At 46.1% G+C, this 19375-nt stretch overlaps 1 protein-coding gene across 1 annotated transcript in view; it reads left to right on the forward strand.

The window, feature by feature from the left end:
- Positions 1-1551: 1551 nt before the first annotated feature.
- Positions 1552-19375, forward strand: part of GOT1 (glutamic-oxaloacetic transaminase 1) — a 31998-nt gene continuing 14174 nt past the window's right edge. The window contains exons 1-3 of the mRNA XM_045784473.2: positions 1552-1794; positions 9791-9972; positions 19163-19286. Coding sequence (XP_045640429.1) covers positions 1677-1794; positions 9791-9972; positions 19163-19286 — 424 coding nt within the window. The 5' untranslated portion in view covers positions 1552-1676. The remainder of the gene's footprint in view (positions 1795-9790; positions 9973-19162; positions 19287-19375) is intronic.

Here is a 19375-nt window from a genome sequence, read left to right on the forward strand (position 1 = left end):
TCACCTTCAGTGTTGAACTTGCAATCTTAGAGGAAAGCACTGTTAATGAAACACCCTGGGCAGTTAGCTTTAAAAGCAGAGGCAAAGCTTCTGAAAAAAAGCAGGAGATGCAAAGGTTGGCAGATGTTGCACAAAGTTTCTTCGGCTTCCATTCATTACTATGAATGGAAAATTCATTTTGAGATTTGTTGTATTATCAATGAACAGAGGCTGAGGTATTGTTTTCTCCTGAAACACCAAGAGAATGGATTCGTCCTTCCACCATTTATTGAATACTTACTAAGGGCAAAAACTAGGGGATACTTACACAGGGTAAGATCTCTAGCCAAAAGCAGCTTACCATTTACAAGGGGTGTGGCAGATGTGCCATGACAACAACAGCTAACCTTTAGGGGGTGCTTACTACAGGCAACTAAACACTTTATATGTATTAACTCCTATAATCCCCACAACAGCCCTAAGGACAATACTATGATCTTCACCCTACAGAGCAGGAACAGAGAGGTTAAGTCACTTGCCTAAACCTGCCTAAGTCAGTAAATGACAGAGCCAGAATCTAAACCTAGGTGGTTTGGCTCCAGACCTAGGTTCTTAACTGGGGCATTTTCTGAAATGGTAATATTGCCAACAACATATAGAAGTACAGGAAAAGAGAGGCGGATTTTGACCAGAGGTGGGAGTTAAGGAAAGTCTTTATGAAGGAGGCATTTATTTACTCTGGGTCTTGAAGGTCATCAGGTGGAGAGGGACTCTGGGGAGGAAGGAACATCCAGACTAAAAGAAGTAGGCAGTTTGGGTACCAGCCAGCTGATGACAGCAAGATCTGGTTGAGTGCGTACGTGGGCGCAAAGCTGGAGAGGGACGTTGTGCCCAGATCCTGAAGAGCCTGAGGACCAGGCCCCTCTTTGTAAGAAAGGGGAGCAAAAAATGTCAAACTCTAAGAGCGGCATAAAGGAATTCCAGGTCACTCCCCCACTCTTAGTAGGATGTCCCCTGCCTGAAATTCAGGCAGGCAGCCCACCCGTATTTCCTTCAGGGGGAACAGACGGCCGGCTTGGTCAAGGTCGCCCGCGCGGGCTCCGGAGCTGCACGTCCAGGCCAAGGACTATTCGTCCCCAGCGCTGGGGCCGAGGATTTGGCCGCCAGCCCGGGTCAGGAAGGCGCGCGCTGCCGGCCCGGCACCGAGAACTTCTGCTCTCGGGTGCCGGAAGACCGGTTCTCCGCAATTCCCGCCGGCCACCTCTCTCCTCGCTGGGCCCTCGAAGGTCAGGGAGGCCACCTCCGGCGCCCCCGGGCCGCTCGGCTCCTCCCCTCAGCCCCGGAGGCCCAAGGAAGAACGCCCTCAGCCATAGGAGTCCGCTCTGCCAATCAACCCCAGTCCGGGTCCCCTCTCCGCCGGCGTACAGAGCATTGGTTGCATCATGACTGGCCTCCGATAAGATGCTCTGCTGGGATTGGCTAATAGCATCCCCTCCCTCCTGTCCTTTCTGCGTCAGAAGCTCGCGATTGGTTAACCGCGTTGCCAAGTTTCGGACGCTGCTGGACCATTGGAGGCTGCGGGCCCGCCCCTGCCGGCTAGGTGAAGGTGAGAGTCTCCTCCAGTCACCGTGGCTAGACCCGACCCAGTGGCTCCAGACGCAGAGTGAAGGCTCTCGGTCGTCTCGAGCTCTCCTGCCATGGCGCCTCCGTCTGTGTTCGCCGAGGTTCCGCAAGCCCAGCCGGTCCTGGTCTTTAAGCTCACTGCCGACTTCCGGGAGGATCCGGACCCCCGCAAGGTCAACCTGGGAGTGGGAGGTAAGGCTGCAGAGAGTAGGAGCAGCCTGGGGAGTGGAGCGGACCTAACCCGGGCGGTGGGTACGGTGGGAGAGGCCGAGGCCCAGCTTGGCGCTCGCTGGAGAGGAAGCAAGAATCACGAGGCTGTTTTTTTTTTTTCAATCTGCCCATTTTACAGATGGGCATGTGGAGTCATTGGAAAAAGGAGATGTGTCCAAGGTCCGCAGTAGAGGTCTAGCAGCCAGGACACAAACCCAGTTTTTCTGATTCCCCATTCTGTTCTTTACACTGCATCCTTTCGCCTGTTAATAAATGGGGAGGCCAGAAATCGTAAGGAGAGGGAGGAAGGTAGGAATCCTGATAGGCTTGATGTCCCGGTTGCTGGAGAATGGATGAAGGAGAACTCTAATCCTTAGGGAGGTCTGGTCTGGGTCAGTAAATATTTGAGTGACTACCAGGTAGGTCCCAATCAGTCAGCACTTTACCAAGCCTTGTGGGGGGAAAGACTGAGGCTTGGCTTTGATCTCAAGGATTTTAAGATCGAGGTGTGATAGAATAGAAATCTAAAATGCTTCTGAGAGGTTAATGGAGCCGCGGAGGATCTGGGAATAATATTCTGGCCCTCACAGATGTGGTAGAAATGGGTAGAGATGGTGGGAAGGAGTGGAAAGAGTGGAAAGGAAGTAGAAGCCCACTTTTCACACATTCTTGTCTTCAGTTCTTGCTTGTGTTTCTTGGACTTTGGACGGCTTAGAGCATGGGCCTCAGTTTCCCCTTCTGCAAGAGAAGGGTTTAGACTGGAGTGCCTCAGAATAACTCTAACCTTTGGTGAATTTGTTATTTCTTATCACCCTCATTTGAATGTTTGAAGCCCCAAAGACACTTGACCACACGCAAAGATCAGCCAGGTTGAAAATGGGTATGATGATGTTCTGTGCTAAGGAACAGATTTAGAGTAAAAGTACGGGCAATGTTGGGAAGAGAAAATCGGACTATTTTGTAGTAGATGATGGTGAGAAGGAGGTTCAGAATCCGGCTCCCCAGAGTGACTGTAATAGGACCTGTTAAAAATAAGTCTTCACTAAGGACTATGGGAGAGGGGTGAGAAAAGCGCCATTAAAAAGTATGGTTTGTTGAAGCTAGGTAATGTGTACGTGGGCATCCATTATATCATTCTTGTGACTTCTGTATGTTTGACATTTTCCATAATAAAGCATTTTTTAAAAAGTAAATACCACATAGTTTCACCCATGGAGAGTAAGTGATGTTTTTAGCAGGCATCTGAGTGGGAGAAAAATTGAAAGGTTGCCTTGAGTTGAATTGGAATTGGGCATCATTCACATTCTTAATTTAAACCCAATTTAAAACCTCCAAGTATTTATTTAGGGCCAGGTATATATGTTGATGTTGACTTAAATACCTCTTTTAAAAATGTTTAATTTTTTTTTTTTTTTTTTTTTTTTGGACTCAGTTACCATTAAACTGTCTTACAGGGTTTTTGTGAGATCAAATACATTTCAAGTACTTAGAATAGTGTCTGGCAACGAAGTAGGGGTTATGTCAGAGTTGTTTTGGTATTTCTGTTACGATTATTGTTGTTTTGGCATTTCTTCGGATAGGTTGCATAGAAGATGCTGAATAAAAATTTTCAGCTTAAGATGTGCAAAATGAAATCATTTCTTACATTGGTTCAGAAATAAACTGCTCCTGCAGAGAAAGAGTGCCCTGCCAGCCCAGGCCAGACGTGATTGGCTCAGAAGTATAGTTTGCATTCAGGTGGTCACCTCACCGGTGATGGTGCCTTTGCCATGTTTCCCAGGAACTTCCCCTCCTTACCATGAACACATGATTTATGCATTTATCTTATGTAATGCTTCCAGCGACTCTGCAGGGTTGTAGACGTAAGGAAGCTGAAGCCCAGGTGGATGAAGCAGTTTGCACCAGGTCATATGGCTATCAGTGATGGAACTGTCCTCTCCTCTATTTTGGGTCCTTCAGCTGGTCCAGAGGCTCCCAGTGCACTGTAGTGGGAAGAGCCGGGAGATCTGAGTACAGGCCATCCCTGCAGTCCAGCAATGTGACCTTGGGAGGGCTGTTTAACGTCCTGGAACTCAGTCTGCTAAATGAGGAGCGGGATGGAGTGATCTCTCTCTAAAATTCTACTCGAAGATCCTCTAGCACATTACATGTAGGATAATGATGCTACTAGCCTCATCAGTTGGCTGGGGATTAAATGAATAGTTATGTGTGAAGGGTGATATAAAAGTGAAAAGTATGTGCTATAAATATTATTTTTCTTTTTATGATCTCTTTTTTTGTGGATGGCAGGTGCTCAGATAACGGTCTGATTAGAGTGGAATAAGAGGTCTCCCTCCAGCTTTTGTATGTCCTATCTCTAGTTATACACATCCCCAAGTATACACTTTGTGAAGGAAATGTAATTAATCACTGACTTGGCAGAAGGTACTTTTCCCCCCCATGTTAAGATAAAGCCCAGTGGAGATGATCCAGCTCAAGTTCTAGTGATGTTGGACGTGTTTAAAATAAGCTGCAACTATAATTTCACTATCTAGTTCCTACCTGCTGATAGTTTCTCCAGAGATATTCTTGCTGTGACTGTTGCCATAATTTCCTTCTAGTTAAACAAAGCACAGCATCACGTTTAAGTATAACGTGCTCTGAGCTGACCGTGTTAGTGCTTCTCAGAGTTTCAGACTAGTGGCTTCAAGGGCAGGGGGACATGGGTCCAGCCTGATGCAGCCTGAAGCAAGACATTTCTTCCTAGACTTCAGTCCGTTTATCACATAAACTGAGCTTCCTTTGATTCCAGATAAACTGTTCTTATTTTAATATTTGTTGTGGTTTTTAATGTGGATTTCTATCATCTTCACATAAAATTGTTGGATATATGTGGTGTATCAGGTGTTTCTGAATACTCCCTGGCCTTCTTCCCACGACTCTAGTTGGAAAAGGGCCTTAGGAGGCATACATATGTGCAGGGGCTCCTGGGGTGGGGGGGCGGTGAGGGGAGTGGAGGTGTTTGGAGGAGAGGAGGGGATGGTTTGATCATTTAATTCTCTGTGTTCTTCCTTTCTTCTGGAAAGCAACACTGCTGCACTCTCCTGAAACTTGTGTGACTCCTGTAAAAGAGCTTATACCCATGGAGGAGGGCACAAGTGCCTGGAGCGGGGGAGCCTGCTGATAAACTTGTGTGAGAGTCCTCTGGGGCCTGCTTGCTTCAGGCTTTCTCTTGCTCTTAAACAAACAAACAAACAAACAAACACGTGGATGCATGCATTTAATAGTATGACAGCCTCGCTCTTACAATCCCTTTGATCTTGGGCAAATTATTCAACTCTTCTGACCTCAGTTTCCAGATCATAGTATCTATATTGTGAGTTATTATAGGAATTACATGGGGGTTAGAAGAACAAGTAAAGCACTTAGCACAGTGCCTCGTAGGTCCTAAGTATTCAGTGAGCCCTTGCTCCTACTATGGCTCAGGTACCGTCCGTGTCTATAATTACAGAGTCTTTCTTTCCATCCTGCACTGCTTCCCTGAATGCCGGACCCATACTTGGTACAGTTTGCTAGACACATCCTATAACCACCTCAAATTCAACATGTTTAGAACACAACTCATCATTTCCACCTTCCCCTCAAACTTTTTTTTTTTCTGCTTATGTTTTATATCTTAGACTGCTCCCCCACCCCTACATCACTATCAGCCTTTTTCCAGACTAGAGAGACTTTTGAGTCATTTGTCATCCTTTCCTCGATCCCACGGCAGTGTATTTGGTCGTTAGGTTCTATGTTTTCTACCTCACCCATCTATTTTGAGTATCTCCTTTTTTTTTTTTTTTTTTTATCCCTGCTGCCACTACCGGAGTTGAAGACTTCATTATTCCCTTTCTGAATTGTTGCAGTACCCACCTGACTTAACCATCCGTCTCTGTTCCCATTTGCAGTTTTTCTATCAAGTCACTCAAATGATCCTGTTAAAATGTACAGCTGCCCACATCATCCTCTTGTTTAAATGCTTTCAGTGGTTTCCCCATTGAAATGACGTCCCTTAGATGAGAAAGACTCATATTCCTCCATGGATCCTATGTCTGAGCCGTGAAAATGCAGACCCTCAGAAACCTCTCGTCTCCAAGCCTCTTGGACCTTCAGACAGGTGTCCCCTCAGTCTGGTGAAAGATAGCAAAATGTACGAGTCTGAAATATGCCTAAGCTGGTTACTTTTAAGAAACTGAAAATACAGGAGAGGCTCTGAAAACCAAGTCGAAGTTACCCTTTTAGAAGAAACAGTTACATTTATAAGGGAAATATCCATTTGTAAGAATGTCTCTCTCAGATGACTCTATATCTGGAGGAACTAATCAGTGGGGAGGCGGGGCTTAAATCTGCATCACAATCTTTCTCTTGTTTCCTGTGCTTTTACTGGTCACCTCCCAGAACTGACTCCCCACCCCCAACATCTTTTGTCTTTAGCTGAAGGCGGTATTTAAGGTGATGGCTTTGGCCACTTTGGGGAGTCACTCAGTTTTCCGGGGTTTCTCCCATGTATACAGGTGGCAGAGGTTATGAAACTTGTTTTTCTCCTGTTAATCTGTTATGGCAATTTAATCATTAGGCCAGCTAAAATAAAGAACCTAGAAGGGTAGAAGGGAAAACTCCTCTTCTACGCTGGAATGCTCTTTCCTTGGCTACGTTTTAAACTCTCATTCATCTTTCATCCTTCATTCTCTGTAAAATCTTCCCTGACTTGTTACAAGAGAATTAAGGGCTGTATAATCTATGTTTCCTTCAGGGCAGACAGTATCTTATTTTACCTTACCCATTTCTGTGTGGCTACTTGTAGCCAGTGTCTGGCTCTTGGTAGATTCAGTAAGTCCTTACTAAATGAATGAGTGAATGATAACATGAATGAGAAACTCCTGGGCCTGACAAACAGGAATAATAATCCCCTGGGAGAGCAGGAGTCATCGTTGTTGATAATGCTTGACCTCATTGCTCTAATCACCCAAGAGCCTTCCGCTGTTCTGCTTTGTTAGGGCAGTTAGACAACGCTTGGGGAATAAATCCGGAACTGAACCTGGGAGAATCGACCATGAAGGAGGCAGGGGAGCTATAAGTTGGCCATTTTCTCTTTTGTCACAATATAGACACGATGCCTCCTTGCGTCTGGTCATGTGACAGGATTTTTTAGAGTAGTGCAGAATATACAGTATGGGTAAGAACAGCGGTTCTGTGACTTTTTCATCTTTCCTATTTATTTGTAATACATGGTTTACAAATGACATGTTATCGTAAATATAATACATAGGGCATAATTATGTAATATACATAACCTCCAAACACAGATGTGAAGCATAATAGAACTGGTTTTTCTATGAACATCCACGTTGTGCATCTAAATAGTAACCCCTCCGTGTGGTTTAAAGATGTGTTTGCTCTTGCTGCCAGTTCCATTTCCAAAACTCAAATTTACTTTCAAAGGACAACGATTTGGCACCACTGAGGATATTCAAAATAATGAGACATCACGTCTGAAAATAATTCCAAAAGAAGAATTCCAAGAATATTTTGAACAGTGGTAGCGTTGTGAGCATAGATTTCCTTCAGGGACGACTCTTACTTAAAAGTGGTTATTTTGGTATCTCTTTAAAAAACCAGACCAGGGGCGCCTGGGTGGCTCAGTCAGTTCAGCCACCAGCTCTTGATCTCAATTCACGTCTTGATCTCAGGGTCATGAGTTCAAGTCCCGTGTTAGGCTCTATGCTGAGCATGGAGCCTACTTAAATAAGTATGAGCGTAAATAAGTAAATAAGACAAATGCCCAGTTGCATTCATAATAAGAGAAATGCGAATTAAAACTACCCTGAGGTACCATTTACATTCTCATACTGGCAAAAATTTACTCTGGATGAGGCTGTGGGAAGCAGACACTTAACACATTGATGGTAGGAGTGTTAACTGATGAAATCCCTATGGAGGCCAATTTGGATGTATCTGCCGAAACTACAAATACACATACTTCTTAGCCTCCTCTTCCATTTTCAACCCTGCATCTTATGGATATATTTACATGTAAGTTGACATATATATGAGGTGGTTCATTGAAGCATTGTTTTGTAATAGCCAGAGATTGGGAACGACTCAAATGTCCATCAACAAGAGACTGGCAAAACAAGTTATGGTACATTCATCCGTTATGCAGCTGTAAAAAAGAATGAAAGAGGGCATATGGGTGGCTCAGTTGGTTAAGCATGTGCCTCTTGATTTTGGCTCAGGTAATGATCTCAGGGTTGTGAGATTGAGCTTGAGGGGGGCTTTGCCCTCAGCCTGGCATCTGCCTGAGATTCTGTCTCTGTCTCTCCCCACTTGCACTCACTTGTGCTCTCTCTCTCTCTCTTTCTCAAAATAGGTAAATAGAATCTTAAAAGAATCAAGGGCACTCTATGCACAGATAGAAAAAGATCTTTAGAAAAAGCAAGGAACAAAACAGTGTATAGTATGCTGTATATTCCCTTTGGGTAAAAAGGGGGGACATAAGGGGCTGCATTTGCTTATGTATGCATAGGGAAATTCTGGAAGGATACAAAAGAAATTAAGAACAGCTGTTATTTATTGGAGGGTAAGGATTTGGAACGAGATAGATGGAGGATTAGGATGGGGTGGGGACATGTGAATATATCACCTATTAAAAGAATAGTTAGTGACAATGAAAAAATACTCATATTTGGTAAGTAGAAAAAGCATGTTGAAGATTTTATATGCAATATGATGCATATTTTATGAAAGAATATACTCGTGTAAAATAAAGCTTAGAAGGTTGTACACCAAAATGTTCATACTCTATCTCTGAGTGCTGGGATTACATATTAATCATAATGTTTGCCATTTGCTTTCTGGGCTTTTTAAAATTTCCTACAGTCAACGTATGTCGTTCAGTAAACAGTATCAGCCACTAAAAAGTGGTTTTTAAAAAATAGGGATTCATGTTGGGCAGAAATCAAAAAGATAAAATAATCAGAATTATTCTAGAATTTTCAGTTTCAAAATCATTTGCAAAAGTGTGGGTCCATTGGAGACCTAAACATTCCAGCAGAGTCAAGTGACCCCTGGGAGGAATCTGTTCAAATCATTGGCTTGGGTGCAAGCCGCAGCAGCTGCCCTTTAAAGCTATAATCCTGAGATAATCATACAGTACTAGGGGGGAAAGAAATCAGTGGTAGGATAACGGGACTAAAAATACTTGGTGTCGAGCTGCTTAGAAACTTGCTATAGGCAAGACTAAATATTATGAAAGAGGTACATGTAGATCAATAAAAGTGTGGAATATGAAGTAGGAGGAACAGTCAGAATGGTCAACAGTGGCAGAGAGAGGACCAAGTTGTGCGCAGATACCAAATAGGGTGTTGGGTGATTGTGTAACCATCTGCTGGAATCTTCAGCCCTGCGGCTTTGCTCAAGATTTGTCCCACTTCTGTTCTTACAGGGCGAGAGGAGGAGGTAGGCCTTCTGCCACCCCCTCTCCACATTTTATGTTTGAAGTTGCAGCAGTCATGGGAAGTAGCACCTAGCACTTTTCCGAAAATGTCTTGGGGAGATGCAGAAGGAGGAAATTCTGGGCTCATAGCTTTACCGATCTCTGTGTGCCAAGACTGTGAGCAGAGCAGCTGTGAGGTGTTTCTGAGTGTGCAGCGTGCTCTCTCGTGCACTGTTCCCATCTGTCAGGCTCTGTGATGTCCCAGTGTTATGTCCGCATTCTGGCTTTTCGAGGTCACATGTTTAAGAGCTCAGGGTAGGAACCATGTCTGCCCTGCCTGTGTAGCACTGAGCCCAGTGCCTGGCCCAAAGCAGGCAGGCAGGAAGTGAATGAACTTTATTTTTATTTCGCTCTCCGTTCTGTTTGCTGGAAGAAGGTGGAAGGCGCCCCCGTCCCATTGCCAGCTCTCACTTGAATGAAACCTGTCTCCTCCCTCTTACCTGACTCTTTGCCATATCCCAGCCTATCGAACAGACGACTGCCAGCCCTGGGTTTTGCCGGTCGTGAGGAAGGTGGAGCAGAAGATTGCTAATGACGACAGCCTAAACCACGAGTACCTGCCGATCCTGGGCCTAGCGGAGTTCCGGGCCTGCGCTTCCCGCCTTGCCCTTGGGGATAACAGCGTGGCTCTCCAGGAGAAGCGGGTAAGTTTTGGGTACAGATGTCCAGTTGGTCCTTGAACAATCGGGGGTTAGGGGTGCCGACTCCACACTCGGTCGAAGATCCCTATATCACTTTTAACTCCCCCAAAATGACCTTCTGATAGTCCACTGGCAGCCTTACAGATAACCTCAACAGTCAGTTAACACATATGTTGTATGTGTTCTTACAATAAAGTAAGAGAAAAGAAAATGTTATTAAGACCACAAGGGAGGGGCGCCTGGGTGGCTCAGTCGTTAAGCGTCCGCCTTCGGCTCAGGGCGTGATCCAGGCGTTCTGGGATCGAGCCCCACATCAGGCTCCTCCACTGGGAGCCTGCTTCTTCCTCTCCCACTCCCCCTGCTTGTGTTCCCTCTCTCGCTGGCTGTCTCTGTCAAATAAATAAATAAAATCTTAAAAAAAAAAAAAAGACCATAAGGGAGAGAAAATACATTTCCAGTACTGTACTGGATTTGTAAAAAAAAAAAAAAAAATCCAGGTGTATGTGGACCAGTGCAATTCAAACCTGTGTCATTCAGGGTCAGTTGTATTTTCTTTAGAAAACTCAATTTGGGGACTCGTGGGTGGCTCAGTCAGTTAGGCATCTGCCTTTGGCTCAGGTCATGATCCCAGAGTCCTGGGATTGAGTCCCACATTGGGCTCCCTGCTTTGCTCAGGGGGGTCTGCTTCTCCCTCTGCCTGCTGCTCCTTCTGCTTGTGCACTCTCTCTCTCTGGCAAATAAATAAATAAATAAAATCTTTTAAAAAAAATAAGAAAGCATTGATAAAAAAAATAAAAAGAAAAAAAGGAAAACTCAATTTGGTGTAAAGTATTAGGTGTTGCCTATTGAAGTATCTGTGAATAAGGTGTGTGATCTTAAGGCCCTGAAAGTTCACGTGGTGTGGCCGGACACCAAGCCCGGCCTCGGTGATTATTGCGTCATGTGCCATAGGTGATCACATTGTAGCTGCTGGGGTTGAAGCCATCCACGGAAATGCCAAGCCAAGGAAATTTAATGGAATGATCAAGAGATCAGGGTCTGAAAAACAAAAACCAAAACAAAAAAAGAGAGATCAGGGTCTGGACCCAGATCTGCTCCATCTTTGACCATGAGCAAGGCATTTACCCTCTAACCCCTACATCTCATCTACATGTTAGGAAAGGACTGGCTTGTGGTTCATGGTCCTATAGGGAACACTTGCATAGGGGATCATTTAAGGGGCCTCTGAACCCCTTGAGAAAAAAAAATTTTTTTTGAGAGAGCAAGAGAGCGCGTGCAAGCGGGGGTAGGGAGGGGCAGAGGGAGCGGGAGAGAGAGAGAGTCCCAAGCAGGCTCCACACCCAGCGCAGAGCCAACCTGGGGCTCGATCTCACGAAGTCAGGAGTCGGATGCTTAACTGACTGAGCCACTCCGGTGCCCCTTCACCCTGACATTGTATGCAGAATTCTGTGTATATGTGTATTTCTGGGGAGAGAGTTTATAGCTTTTATTGAATTTTTTTTTCAAAGATTTTATTTTAAATAATCTCTGCATCCAATGTGAGGCTCAGACTCAAAACCCTGAGATCAAGAGTGGCATGACTCACTGACTGCGCTGGCGAGGTGCCCTGCTTTTATTAGATTCTCAAAAGGAGGAGTCTGTGGCCCCAAAAGTTCAAAGGCCACGAGTCTAGATGCTCTCTGAAGTTCCTGCCAGTTCTAACGTTCTTTAATTCTTCTAGCCTTGATCTCAGCTTCTCCCACTTAAGTGCTTCCTGGTGTATATTCTGTGTATGATTAGAGACACGTGGAAGAACACATTTGGAAGCAGATCTAGCGAGATAGGCTGTATGGGGCAGGAATGGTTTGGTAGAGATTTTCAGTGTTGTAGGATTCAGAGGACAGGGATAGTGGTAGGGATAGAATTGGGATGTGAGTTGAACCTTGGGGAATGAGGCCAGGACACTGGTTCCCAATTCCGGGAATTTGTATTAGTATCACCTGGGGAATTTTACATACACACGGACAGATGGGTGGACCCCAGTCCAGACCAGTTCAGTCAGAATCTTGGAGGGTATCACCGTTCTCTGCCTCTTCACTCCCTGTCCTCCCTGCCCTTTTTCTTTCCTTTTCTCTTTTCTTTCTTTCTTTCTTTTTCTTTCTTTCTTTCTTTCTTTCTTTCTTTCTTTCTTTCTTTCTTTCTTTCTTTCTTTCTTTCTTTTTCTGTCTTTCTTTCTTTCTTCCTCTTTCTTTCTTTCTTTCTTTCTTCCTCTTTCTTTCTTTCTTTCTTTCTTTCTTTCTTCCTCTTTCTTTCTTTCTTTCTTTCTTTCTTTCTTTCTTTCTTCCTCTTTCTTTCTTTCTTTCTTTCTTTCTTTCTTTCTTTCTTTCTTTCTTTCTTTCTTTCTTTCTAAGGTATATTTATTTGACAGAGAAAGAGAGAGTGCACAAGCAGGGGGAGTGGCAGGCAGAGGGAGAGGGAGAAGCAGGCTTCCTGCTGAGCAGAGAGCCCGATGTGGGGTTCAATTCCAAGACTCTGGGATCATGACCCCAGCCAAAGGCAGACGCTTAACCGACTGAGCCACCCAGGCAACCCCCTCCCTGCCCTTTCACTCCCAGCTCCCCCTTCCTCCCCCCAGTTCCCTTCCCTGCAAGGGCATAGTTTTAAAAGCTCTGCAGGTTGGGACGCCTGGGTGGCTCAGTCATTAAGCGTCTGCCTTCGGCTCAGGGCGTGATCCCAGGGTCCTGGGATTGAGCCCCCCCATTGGGCTCCCTCCTCTGCTGGGAGCCTGCTTCTTCCTCTCCCACTCCCCCTGCTGTGTTCCCTCTCTCGCTGGCTGTCTCTCTCTCTGTCAAATAAATAAATAAAATCTTAAAAAAAAAAAAAAAGCTCCGCAGGTGACTCCAAAGTACAACCAGGGCTGGGAGCCGCAAAGTACAGAGGAAGGAAAAAGGAGAGGTATTTGTTTGGAGTAGTGGGAATGCGGGGTCAGGAGGTAAGCAGGTCTAGGTGGAAGAGAGACCTACCTGATTGGAGCTGGGAGCATGGCCAGGCTGATTTTGGCACCCCGGGCAGGGAAAACCACCAGAAGGTTTGAGCAGAGGAGTTACCCAAAGTGTTTGAAGAAGATAAACCCGGCTGCAGGAATAGGCAGGGGACGGGCTCGGGTTTTTGCGATAGCCCAGGTAGGTATCGTCCAGTGAAGCCAGCTGCTCTTACTGCCCCTCTGGGCCGGTGTCGTAGCGCAGCCTTCGTGCGTGGAAGGGACCACGTCTTGGAATCATCTGATTTATTCTCCACGTGCCGTCACCCAGATGCTTCGGTAAGCAGGGGAAAAATGAGGGACACACAGGCCCAGTCTTCTCTCAGGAGGCAGGGAGGTTCTGAGTGAAGGTCCTGGAACTCGGGTCATGATTAGGCCAGTAATTAATGAGTTTTGCTGGAGGAGAGTCCTGATGAAGTTGGGGAGTGGAGGACTTGGGCCGCTGGGGTTGTCTTGAGAGATGCTGTGGATAGATTCGGTGGAATTCTGTTGTTAACAAAGAAAAACAGTTTCCTTGTTGGGAACCTTCTTCCTCTGAAGCTGTACGTTTCTTACACACGTAATAACCCCCTTGGGCGGGTGCTTGTTCCCAGCCCAGGGCTCTGGTTTTGGTCATTTCATTCTGTAAGACGTGTGGAACATGGCCCTCCCTCTTAGTGTTCTTGCTTCATCCTGTGTTGTGTTTTTGATCGGAGAGCAGATTTAGATGACAGTCGGCAACTATTTGGAGGCGCTCTGTTTTGGCGGGGGGGGGGTGTCACGGTGTAGGGCGCTCTCTTGGCATCTGCAGCACCTTAGGTCCTGGCTGGTTCTGAGCTCTGACTGTTTCCTTTTTCTCTGGATGTCCTCACCATCCCCAAGCTGCTGTCTTAGTTCAGCCCACCATCCTCTCATGTGGATTCTTGTGATAGCCTCCTGCCTCTAGTCTCCTCCCCATTCTACTGGATTTTGCCCTGTAGGGGCGCCTGGGTGGCTCAGGCAGTGCAGCGCCCACCTTTGGCTCAGGTCATGATCTTGAGCTCCTGGGATGAGTCCTGCATGTGTCCCTGCTCAGTGGGGAGTCTGCCTCTCCCTCTCCCTCCTCTCCTCCCCCCTGCTCATGTTCTCTCTCTCTCTCCCTCCTCCCCTTTCTCTCTTTCAAATTAAAAAAAAAAAAAAAATCTTAGGGGCGCCTGGGTGGCTCAGTCGTTAAGCGTCTGCCTTCGGCTCAGGGCATGATCCAGGCGTTCTGGGATCGAGCCCCACATCAGGCTCCTCCACTGGGAGCCTGCTTCTTCCTCTCCCACTCCCCCTGCTTGTGTTCCCTCTCTCGCTGGCTGTCTCTCTCTGTCAAATAAATAAATAAAATCTTTAAAAAAAAAATCTTAAAAAAAAGATGCTGTGCAGTGCAACTAGGATGATCTTCTGTAGCACAAAAAGCTGATAGTCATGTCACCCGCTCCCCACCTCACACACACCCACACAGTAGCCCCTCCGTTATCTACAGGGCAAATCTAGACTTCGAGCTGGGCGTGTGGTATATTTTGGAGCCAGCCTTCATCTGTTCTCCAAACTCACAGCGCCCCATCCTCCCTGGGTTCCTGCCATTCCAGGAGCCTGTAAGTCGTGTGGGGCCCGGCCAAGGGTCACTGCTGTGCTGCATCCTTAGCTCTCTCTGGCAATGCTGAGTTATCGCAAGACTGTGCTTATTACTATGATGTGTAATTTTATGTCTGTCTCCCACAAGACCATGACTTCCCTCAGGGCAGGGATGATGACTTACTTATTTATCTGGTAAATCTTCAGCATTTAGCTCCTAGCCTGGCATTTCAGAGATTCTCAGATGTTTGAATTCACTTACTCAGTCAACAGATGAGTGCTTACCACTGAGGGCAGGCACTGTTCTGGAAGCTGGAGCACAGTGGTGACCGAAAGACCCAAAATCTGCCCTGGCTTATAGTTTTGTGAGGAGAAGCCAACTGTAAATGTAATAGATAAGGACATGATAGAGGATACTAAAAGAATATAAATGCTATAAAAATAGAGTAGAAGAGGCACATTGGGGTGCTGAGCGTGGGAGTTGGGGTAGATATGGTTTTCACTAGGGTGGTCATGATAGAAATAGAAATGACATTTCAGCCAAAACTTTTTTTTTTTTTTTTAAAGATTTATTTATCTGAGAGAGAGAAAGCACAGGGGGAGGGGCAGAGGGAGAGGTAGAGAGAGTCTTTCTGTGCTGAGTGTGGAGCCCAGAGTGGGGCTTGATCTCTTGACCCTGAGATCATGACCTGAGCTGAAACCAAGTTGGACGCTTAACCGACTACGCCACCCAGGCATCCCTCAGCCAAAACGTGAAGGAGATGAGGCATGAATGAATGAATGGGCCAGAAAACAATCAGTAATATGTCTTCCCTTAGATTTGTCTTCTCAAGATTTAACATTACCAGGTCCATGGACCATTTTGAGGAGACCTGTTTTCTACACTTGCCACACTGCCTCTTGCTGCTTTCTATTTTCAGACCTTAGGATGCAGACCACATGTCCAGTTTTCACCTCCTTCATTATAATATTTCAGCTTCGGGAATTCCTGAGCCGCTGTCGGTAGGAGGGCTCGTGGGCCATGTGATGCCATCCCAGTTCCTCACTTTGACCGTCACCTCTGGGAGCCTTAGGGCTTCTGCTGTGGCTCATCCTTTCCACACCGTCGTCGTCTTCATCTGCTTTGCCCGTGTTAGCAGCCTGTGCCAGAGCCCGTGTGAACTGCTAGGGGTGCCCAGGTGCATGTGGCATGGTCTGGGCCGTAAGCAGCTTCTGGTCCGCTCTCCTGCTCCTGACGGTGAAGTCCTCACACTGGCAAACTGTGGTCTCAGATAAGTGTTGTCGAGTCCGGCAGGGGTTTCTTCCAGCCATGTAGCTAAATCGGGAGTGTAGATTACCTCCACGCATCACGCACACCATGTGTTACTGGATTTTGCTTGTTCTGGACACCCCCAGTGTAGCCACCCAGGGCTACTTGCCTGGCTCCTTTTAACGCTACGCTTGTTTCCTTCACCCCAAATGCAGGCCTTCCTTGGGCTGTAGAACACTTTGCCAAAGTTCAGCTCACAGAATGACCAGATTGATACATTATTGGTTCACCCCAATGTTTCTCTTTTAATTGCTGATACAGTCTGTGTTTCACTGAAGCCATGCGATGTTCAATAAATTTTTGGGAAATGGTAATTTCTTGAGAATTTGATGTCAAGTGTCATATACGTCACAAACGTAAAGGATTAGTTAATGTTACTGAAGTGGGTTTATTTCTTCCAAACATGTTTTCAATCTAGTCTACTGACCTTCCGACTTCTTTTAGTTAATGAATGTGCGTTTTGAAGTGGGAGAGAAAGGAAATAAAAGATTATACCTGGAAATGTTTGCACCGATGTCCGCATACACTTGTCACATATCCATGGTAACTGAAAACCAGGTTCCAGGGGAGCCTTGCTCATTTGTATAGAAGTATCAACATTCCAGAATTGCTTAGGTGTTTGAAATATGAAATAATGGATAAAGTTGACATTCAACTTAGCTGGTGACAAATCCATGAAAAATAAATGCGCATATGGCCTAATATCACCGTGGTAGTGATTTGTGTGAAGAGTCCAGATAGATGACATATGAAGGCAAGACCTTGAAAGTAGGGGCGCCTGGGTGGCTTAGTTGGTTGAGTGTCTGCCTTCAGCTCAGGTCATGATCTCAGGGTCCTGGGATCGAGCCCCAGTGGGGCTCCTGGCTTAGCAGGGAGCCTGCTTCTCCCTCTCCCTCTGCTTGTGTTCACTATCTCTCTCTCTCAAATAAATAAATAGAATGTTCTAAAAAAAAAAAGACCTTGAAAGTAATGGGAGGGGCCTGGCACTCAGTGGGTCACTGTAAAGGACGGGTGCGTTGGTGTGCCCAGCCTTTGGGGTGCTGGCCGTTTGCAGCCAGCCCGCTGTCTTGGTTCGCCTACGGTGTGAGACCGTGCACCGCTCCTCCTTCCCGAGTGCCCACTTTGCTGCTGTTTCACGGTTCAGGCAGCATTCCTTCACAGACGCTCAGACCTCTGAGTACAAATGGAGCACTGGGGAGGAATAGCAGATGGTGATAATTGGCATCACTACCTCGTTCTTGGCTTAAAGAGGGTTTCTGCCAATGATTCACTGTTCGTCATAAAGCTGACCTATTCATCACGGCTGAATGAATTTTTCCTGTTATTTTCAAGAAGTATTCCATTATCTCCTGTTTTACTGAGCATCAAAATCAGGAATAGCTACGCTTTTAATCTGTTATGAAGATCTTTTGGGTTTTCTCTACGTAGCAGCATGACCCTTTTTTTTTTTTTTAAGTAGGCTCTACGCTCAGTGTGGAGCCCAGTTCAGGGCTTGAACTCGCGACCCTGAGATCAAGACCTGAGCTGAGATCAAGTCGGATGCTTAACTGACTGAGCCACCCAGACGCCCAGCATGACACATTTTATACTATATTTCTTAACACCCTTGCATTCATGGGCTGACTGTCACCTGAGCAAAGGGGTATGTTTTAGTGTACTGTCGGATTTGTGCCATTCATTAGTGTTTGTTTGGAAAGTGAGTATCAATACTTGTGAATGAGCTCAGTCTCCCTTTTTCCCATTTTTTTCCCTTTCTTATCTTTTAGCATCAGTGTTTTGTTTTTTAAAAAAATTTAGAAGTTTTTCTTCTTTGTCTAGGAAGGGTTTTTTAAAACCATCTTTATTGTGGAAAATTTCAAATATTTACAAAAGTAGATAATACAATGTGTTGAACAAAAACCCCCGTGTTGTGTCCCCCGCACCCCCGGCCCCCATGCCAAAGGTGAATTATTTTACAGCAAATCCCAGAGAGCTAAATATATTTTAGAAATTATTTTTAAATTTTGCAAATAATATTCTCCTTAATTTAAAAACTAACTTGCAGAATAGGCCAGAGTCCCCTTGGCGGCTATTCCCCGCGTCGGCCGCTCCCTGGGGGTTGCCACTATTAGATTGGTGTGCCTTCCTTTTACTCAGATACACTTTCTCAGATGATCCTTTTCTTTCTTTCTCCTTAGTCCTTTAGCCGTATTGAGCAGTGTAGGCCATTTCCGTACCGAGTCACGCAAAGCCTACTAAGAATTGCGAGAGGGCAGAGTCGGAGGCCTGTAGGCAGCGCGGCATCACCAGGCAAGGTGACTGGATCTGAAGCGAGCCGGCCTCCTGGATTCATTTCCAGCTCTGCCGCTCACCGCTTTTCTGCTGCTCCTAGCCTTGCGCAGACCACTTCTCTGAACTGATTTCCTCGTGTGTGAGTTGGGGACTGACTCTAGAGAGTTGTGTAAGAATCAAATAAGAATGTGTGTCAACGTCTTTTGTAACGGGAAGATCCAGGACTCTGCCATTTCCACATGAAGTCATTTTGAGATGCGAGGAAGTTAAGGAAAGTCATCTTCACACGTTACCTTGTTAGAGCGCATTTCTCCGGGTCGCTGAGCCTGCTTTATGGCGATGGGTATTGCACATTGAGGTCACTGGGAAGCTGGAGACATTATTTCACAGGCTTCTGCTAGACGCATAAATTTTGATCTTGGGGGCGCCTGGGTGGTGCAGTTGTTAAGCGTCTGCCTTTGGCTCAGGGCGTGATCCCGGTGTTCTGGGATCAAGCCCCACATCAGGCTCCTCCGCTGGGAGTCTGCTTCTTCCTCTCCCACTCCCCCTGCTTGTGTTCCCGCTCTCACTGGCTGTCTCTCTCTCTGTCAAATAAATAAATAAAATCTTAAAAAAAATTTTTTTTTGATCTTGGGATGGGTGCCAAAGGGACAGGTTTGCCTTCCAGGCGGGCCCACTCAGATGTGGCCTGGGTATGTCCTCGACCTGTGTTCAGTTGGGAAGCTCCTGAGAGTCAGACTCCCAGACGTCCCAGGTTGAAGACCTGGCCTTAGTGCTCAGGGGCTGCTTACTGAGCAAAGTGCTTCACTTCTCCTAGGCTCAGTTTCCTCGTTTGTAAGCATAGGCGAATAATAGTATCTCTGTCGTGTAGTCATGAGCTTTCCGTAAGATGACATGTTTAAAGGGCTTAGCGCAGAGCAGGCACCAAGTAAGTGCTCCTCGTTACCACAGTTTTACTAATAATCATCTGAATTCACCGTTATCGGCCGCTGACCCTGCTGCTGCTTCTCTTTCAGGTTGGAGGTGTGCAGTCTTTGGGGGGGACAGGCGCACTCCGAATCGGAGCCGAGTTCTTAGCACGATGGTACAATGGAACGAACAACAAGGACACACCCGTCTATGTGTCGTCACCAACCTGGGGTGAGTCCTCCAGCAGCAGCGAGAGGAGAAACAGTGGGGCCAGGGGAATTACCCTCATGACTCTCACTGTTGATGCAGAAAATGTAACC

The sequence above is a fragment of the Ursus americanus genome, chromosome 6 (assembly GCF_024610735.1).
Source record: "Ursus americanus isolate L20-20 chromosome 6, mUrsAme1.1.p, whole genome shotgun sequence".
NCBI lineage: Eukaryota > Metazoa > Chordata > Mammalia > Carnivora > Ursidae > Ursus > Ursus americanus.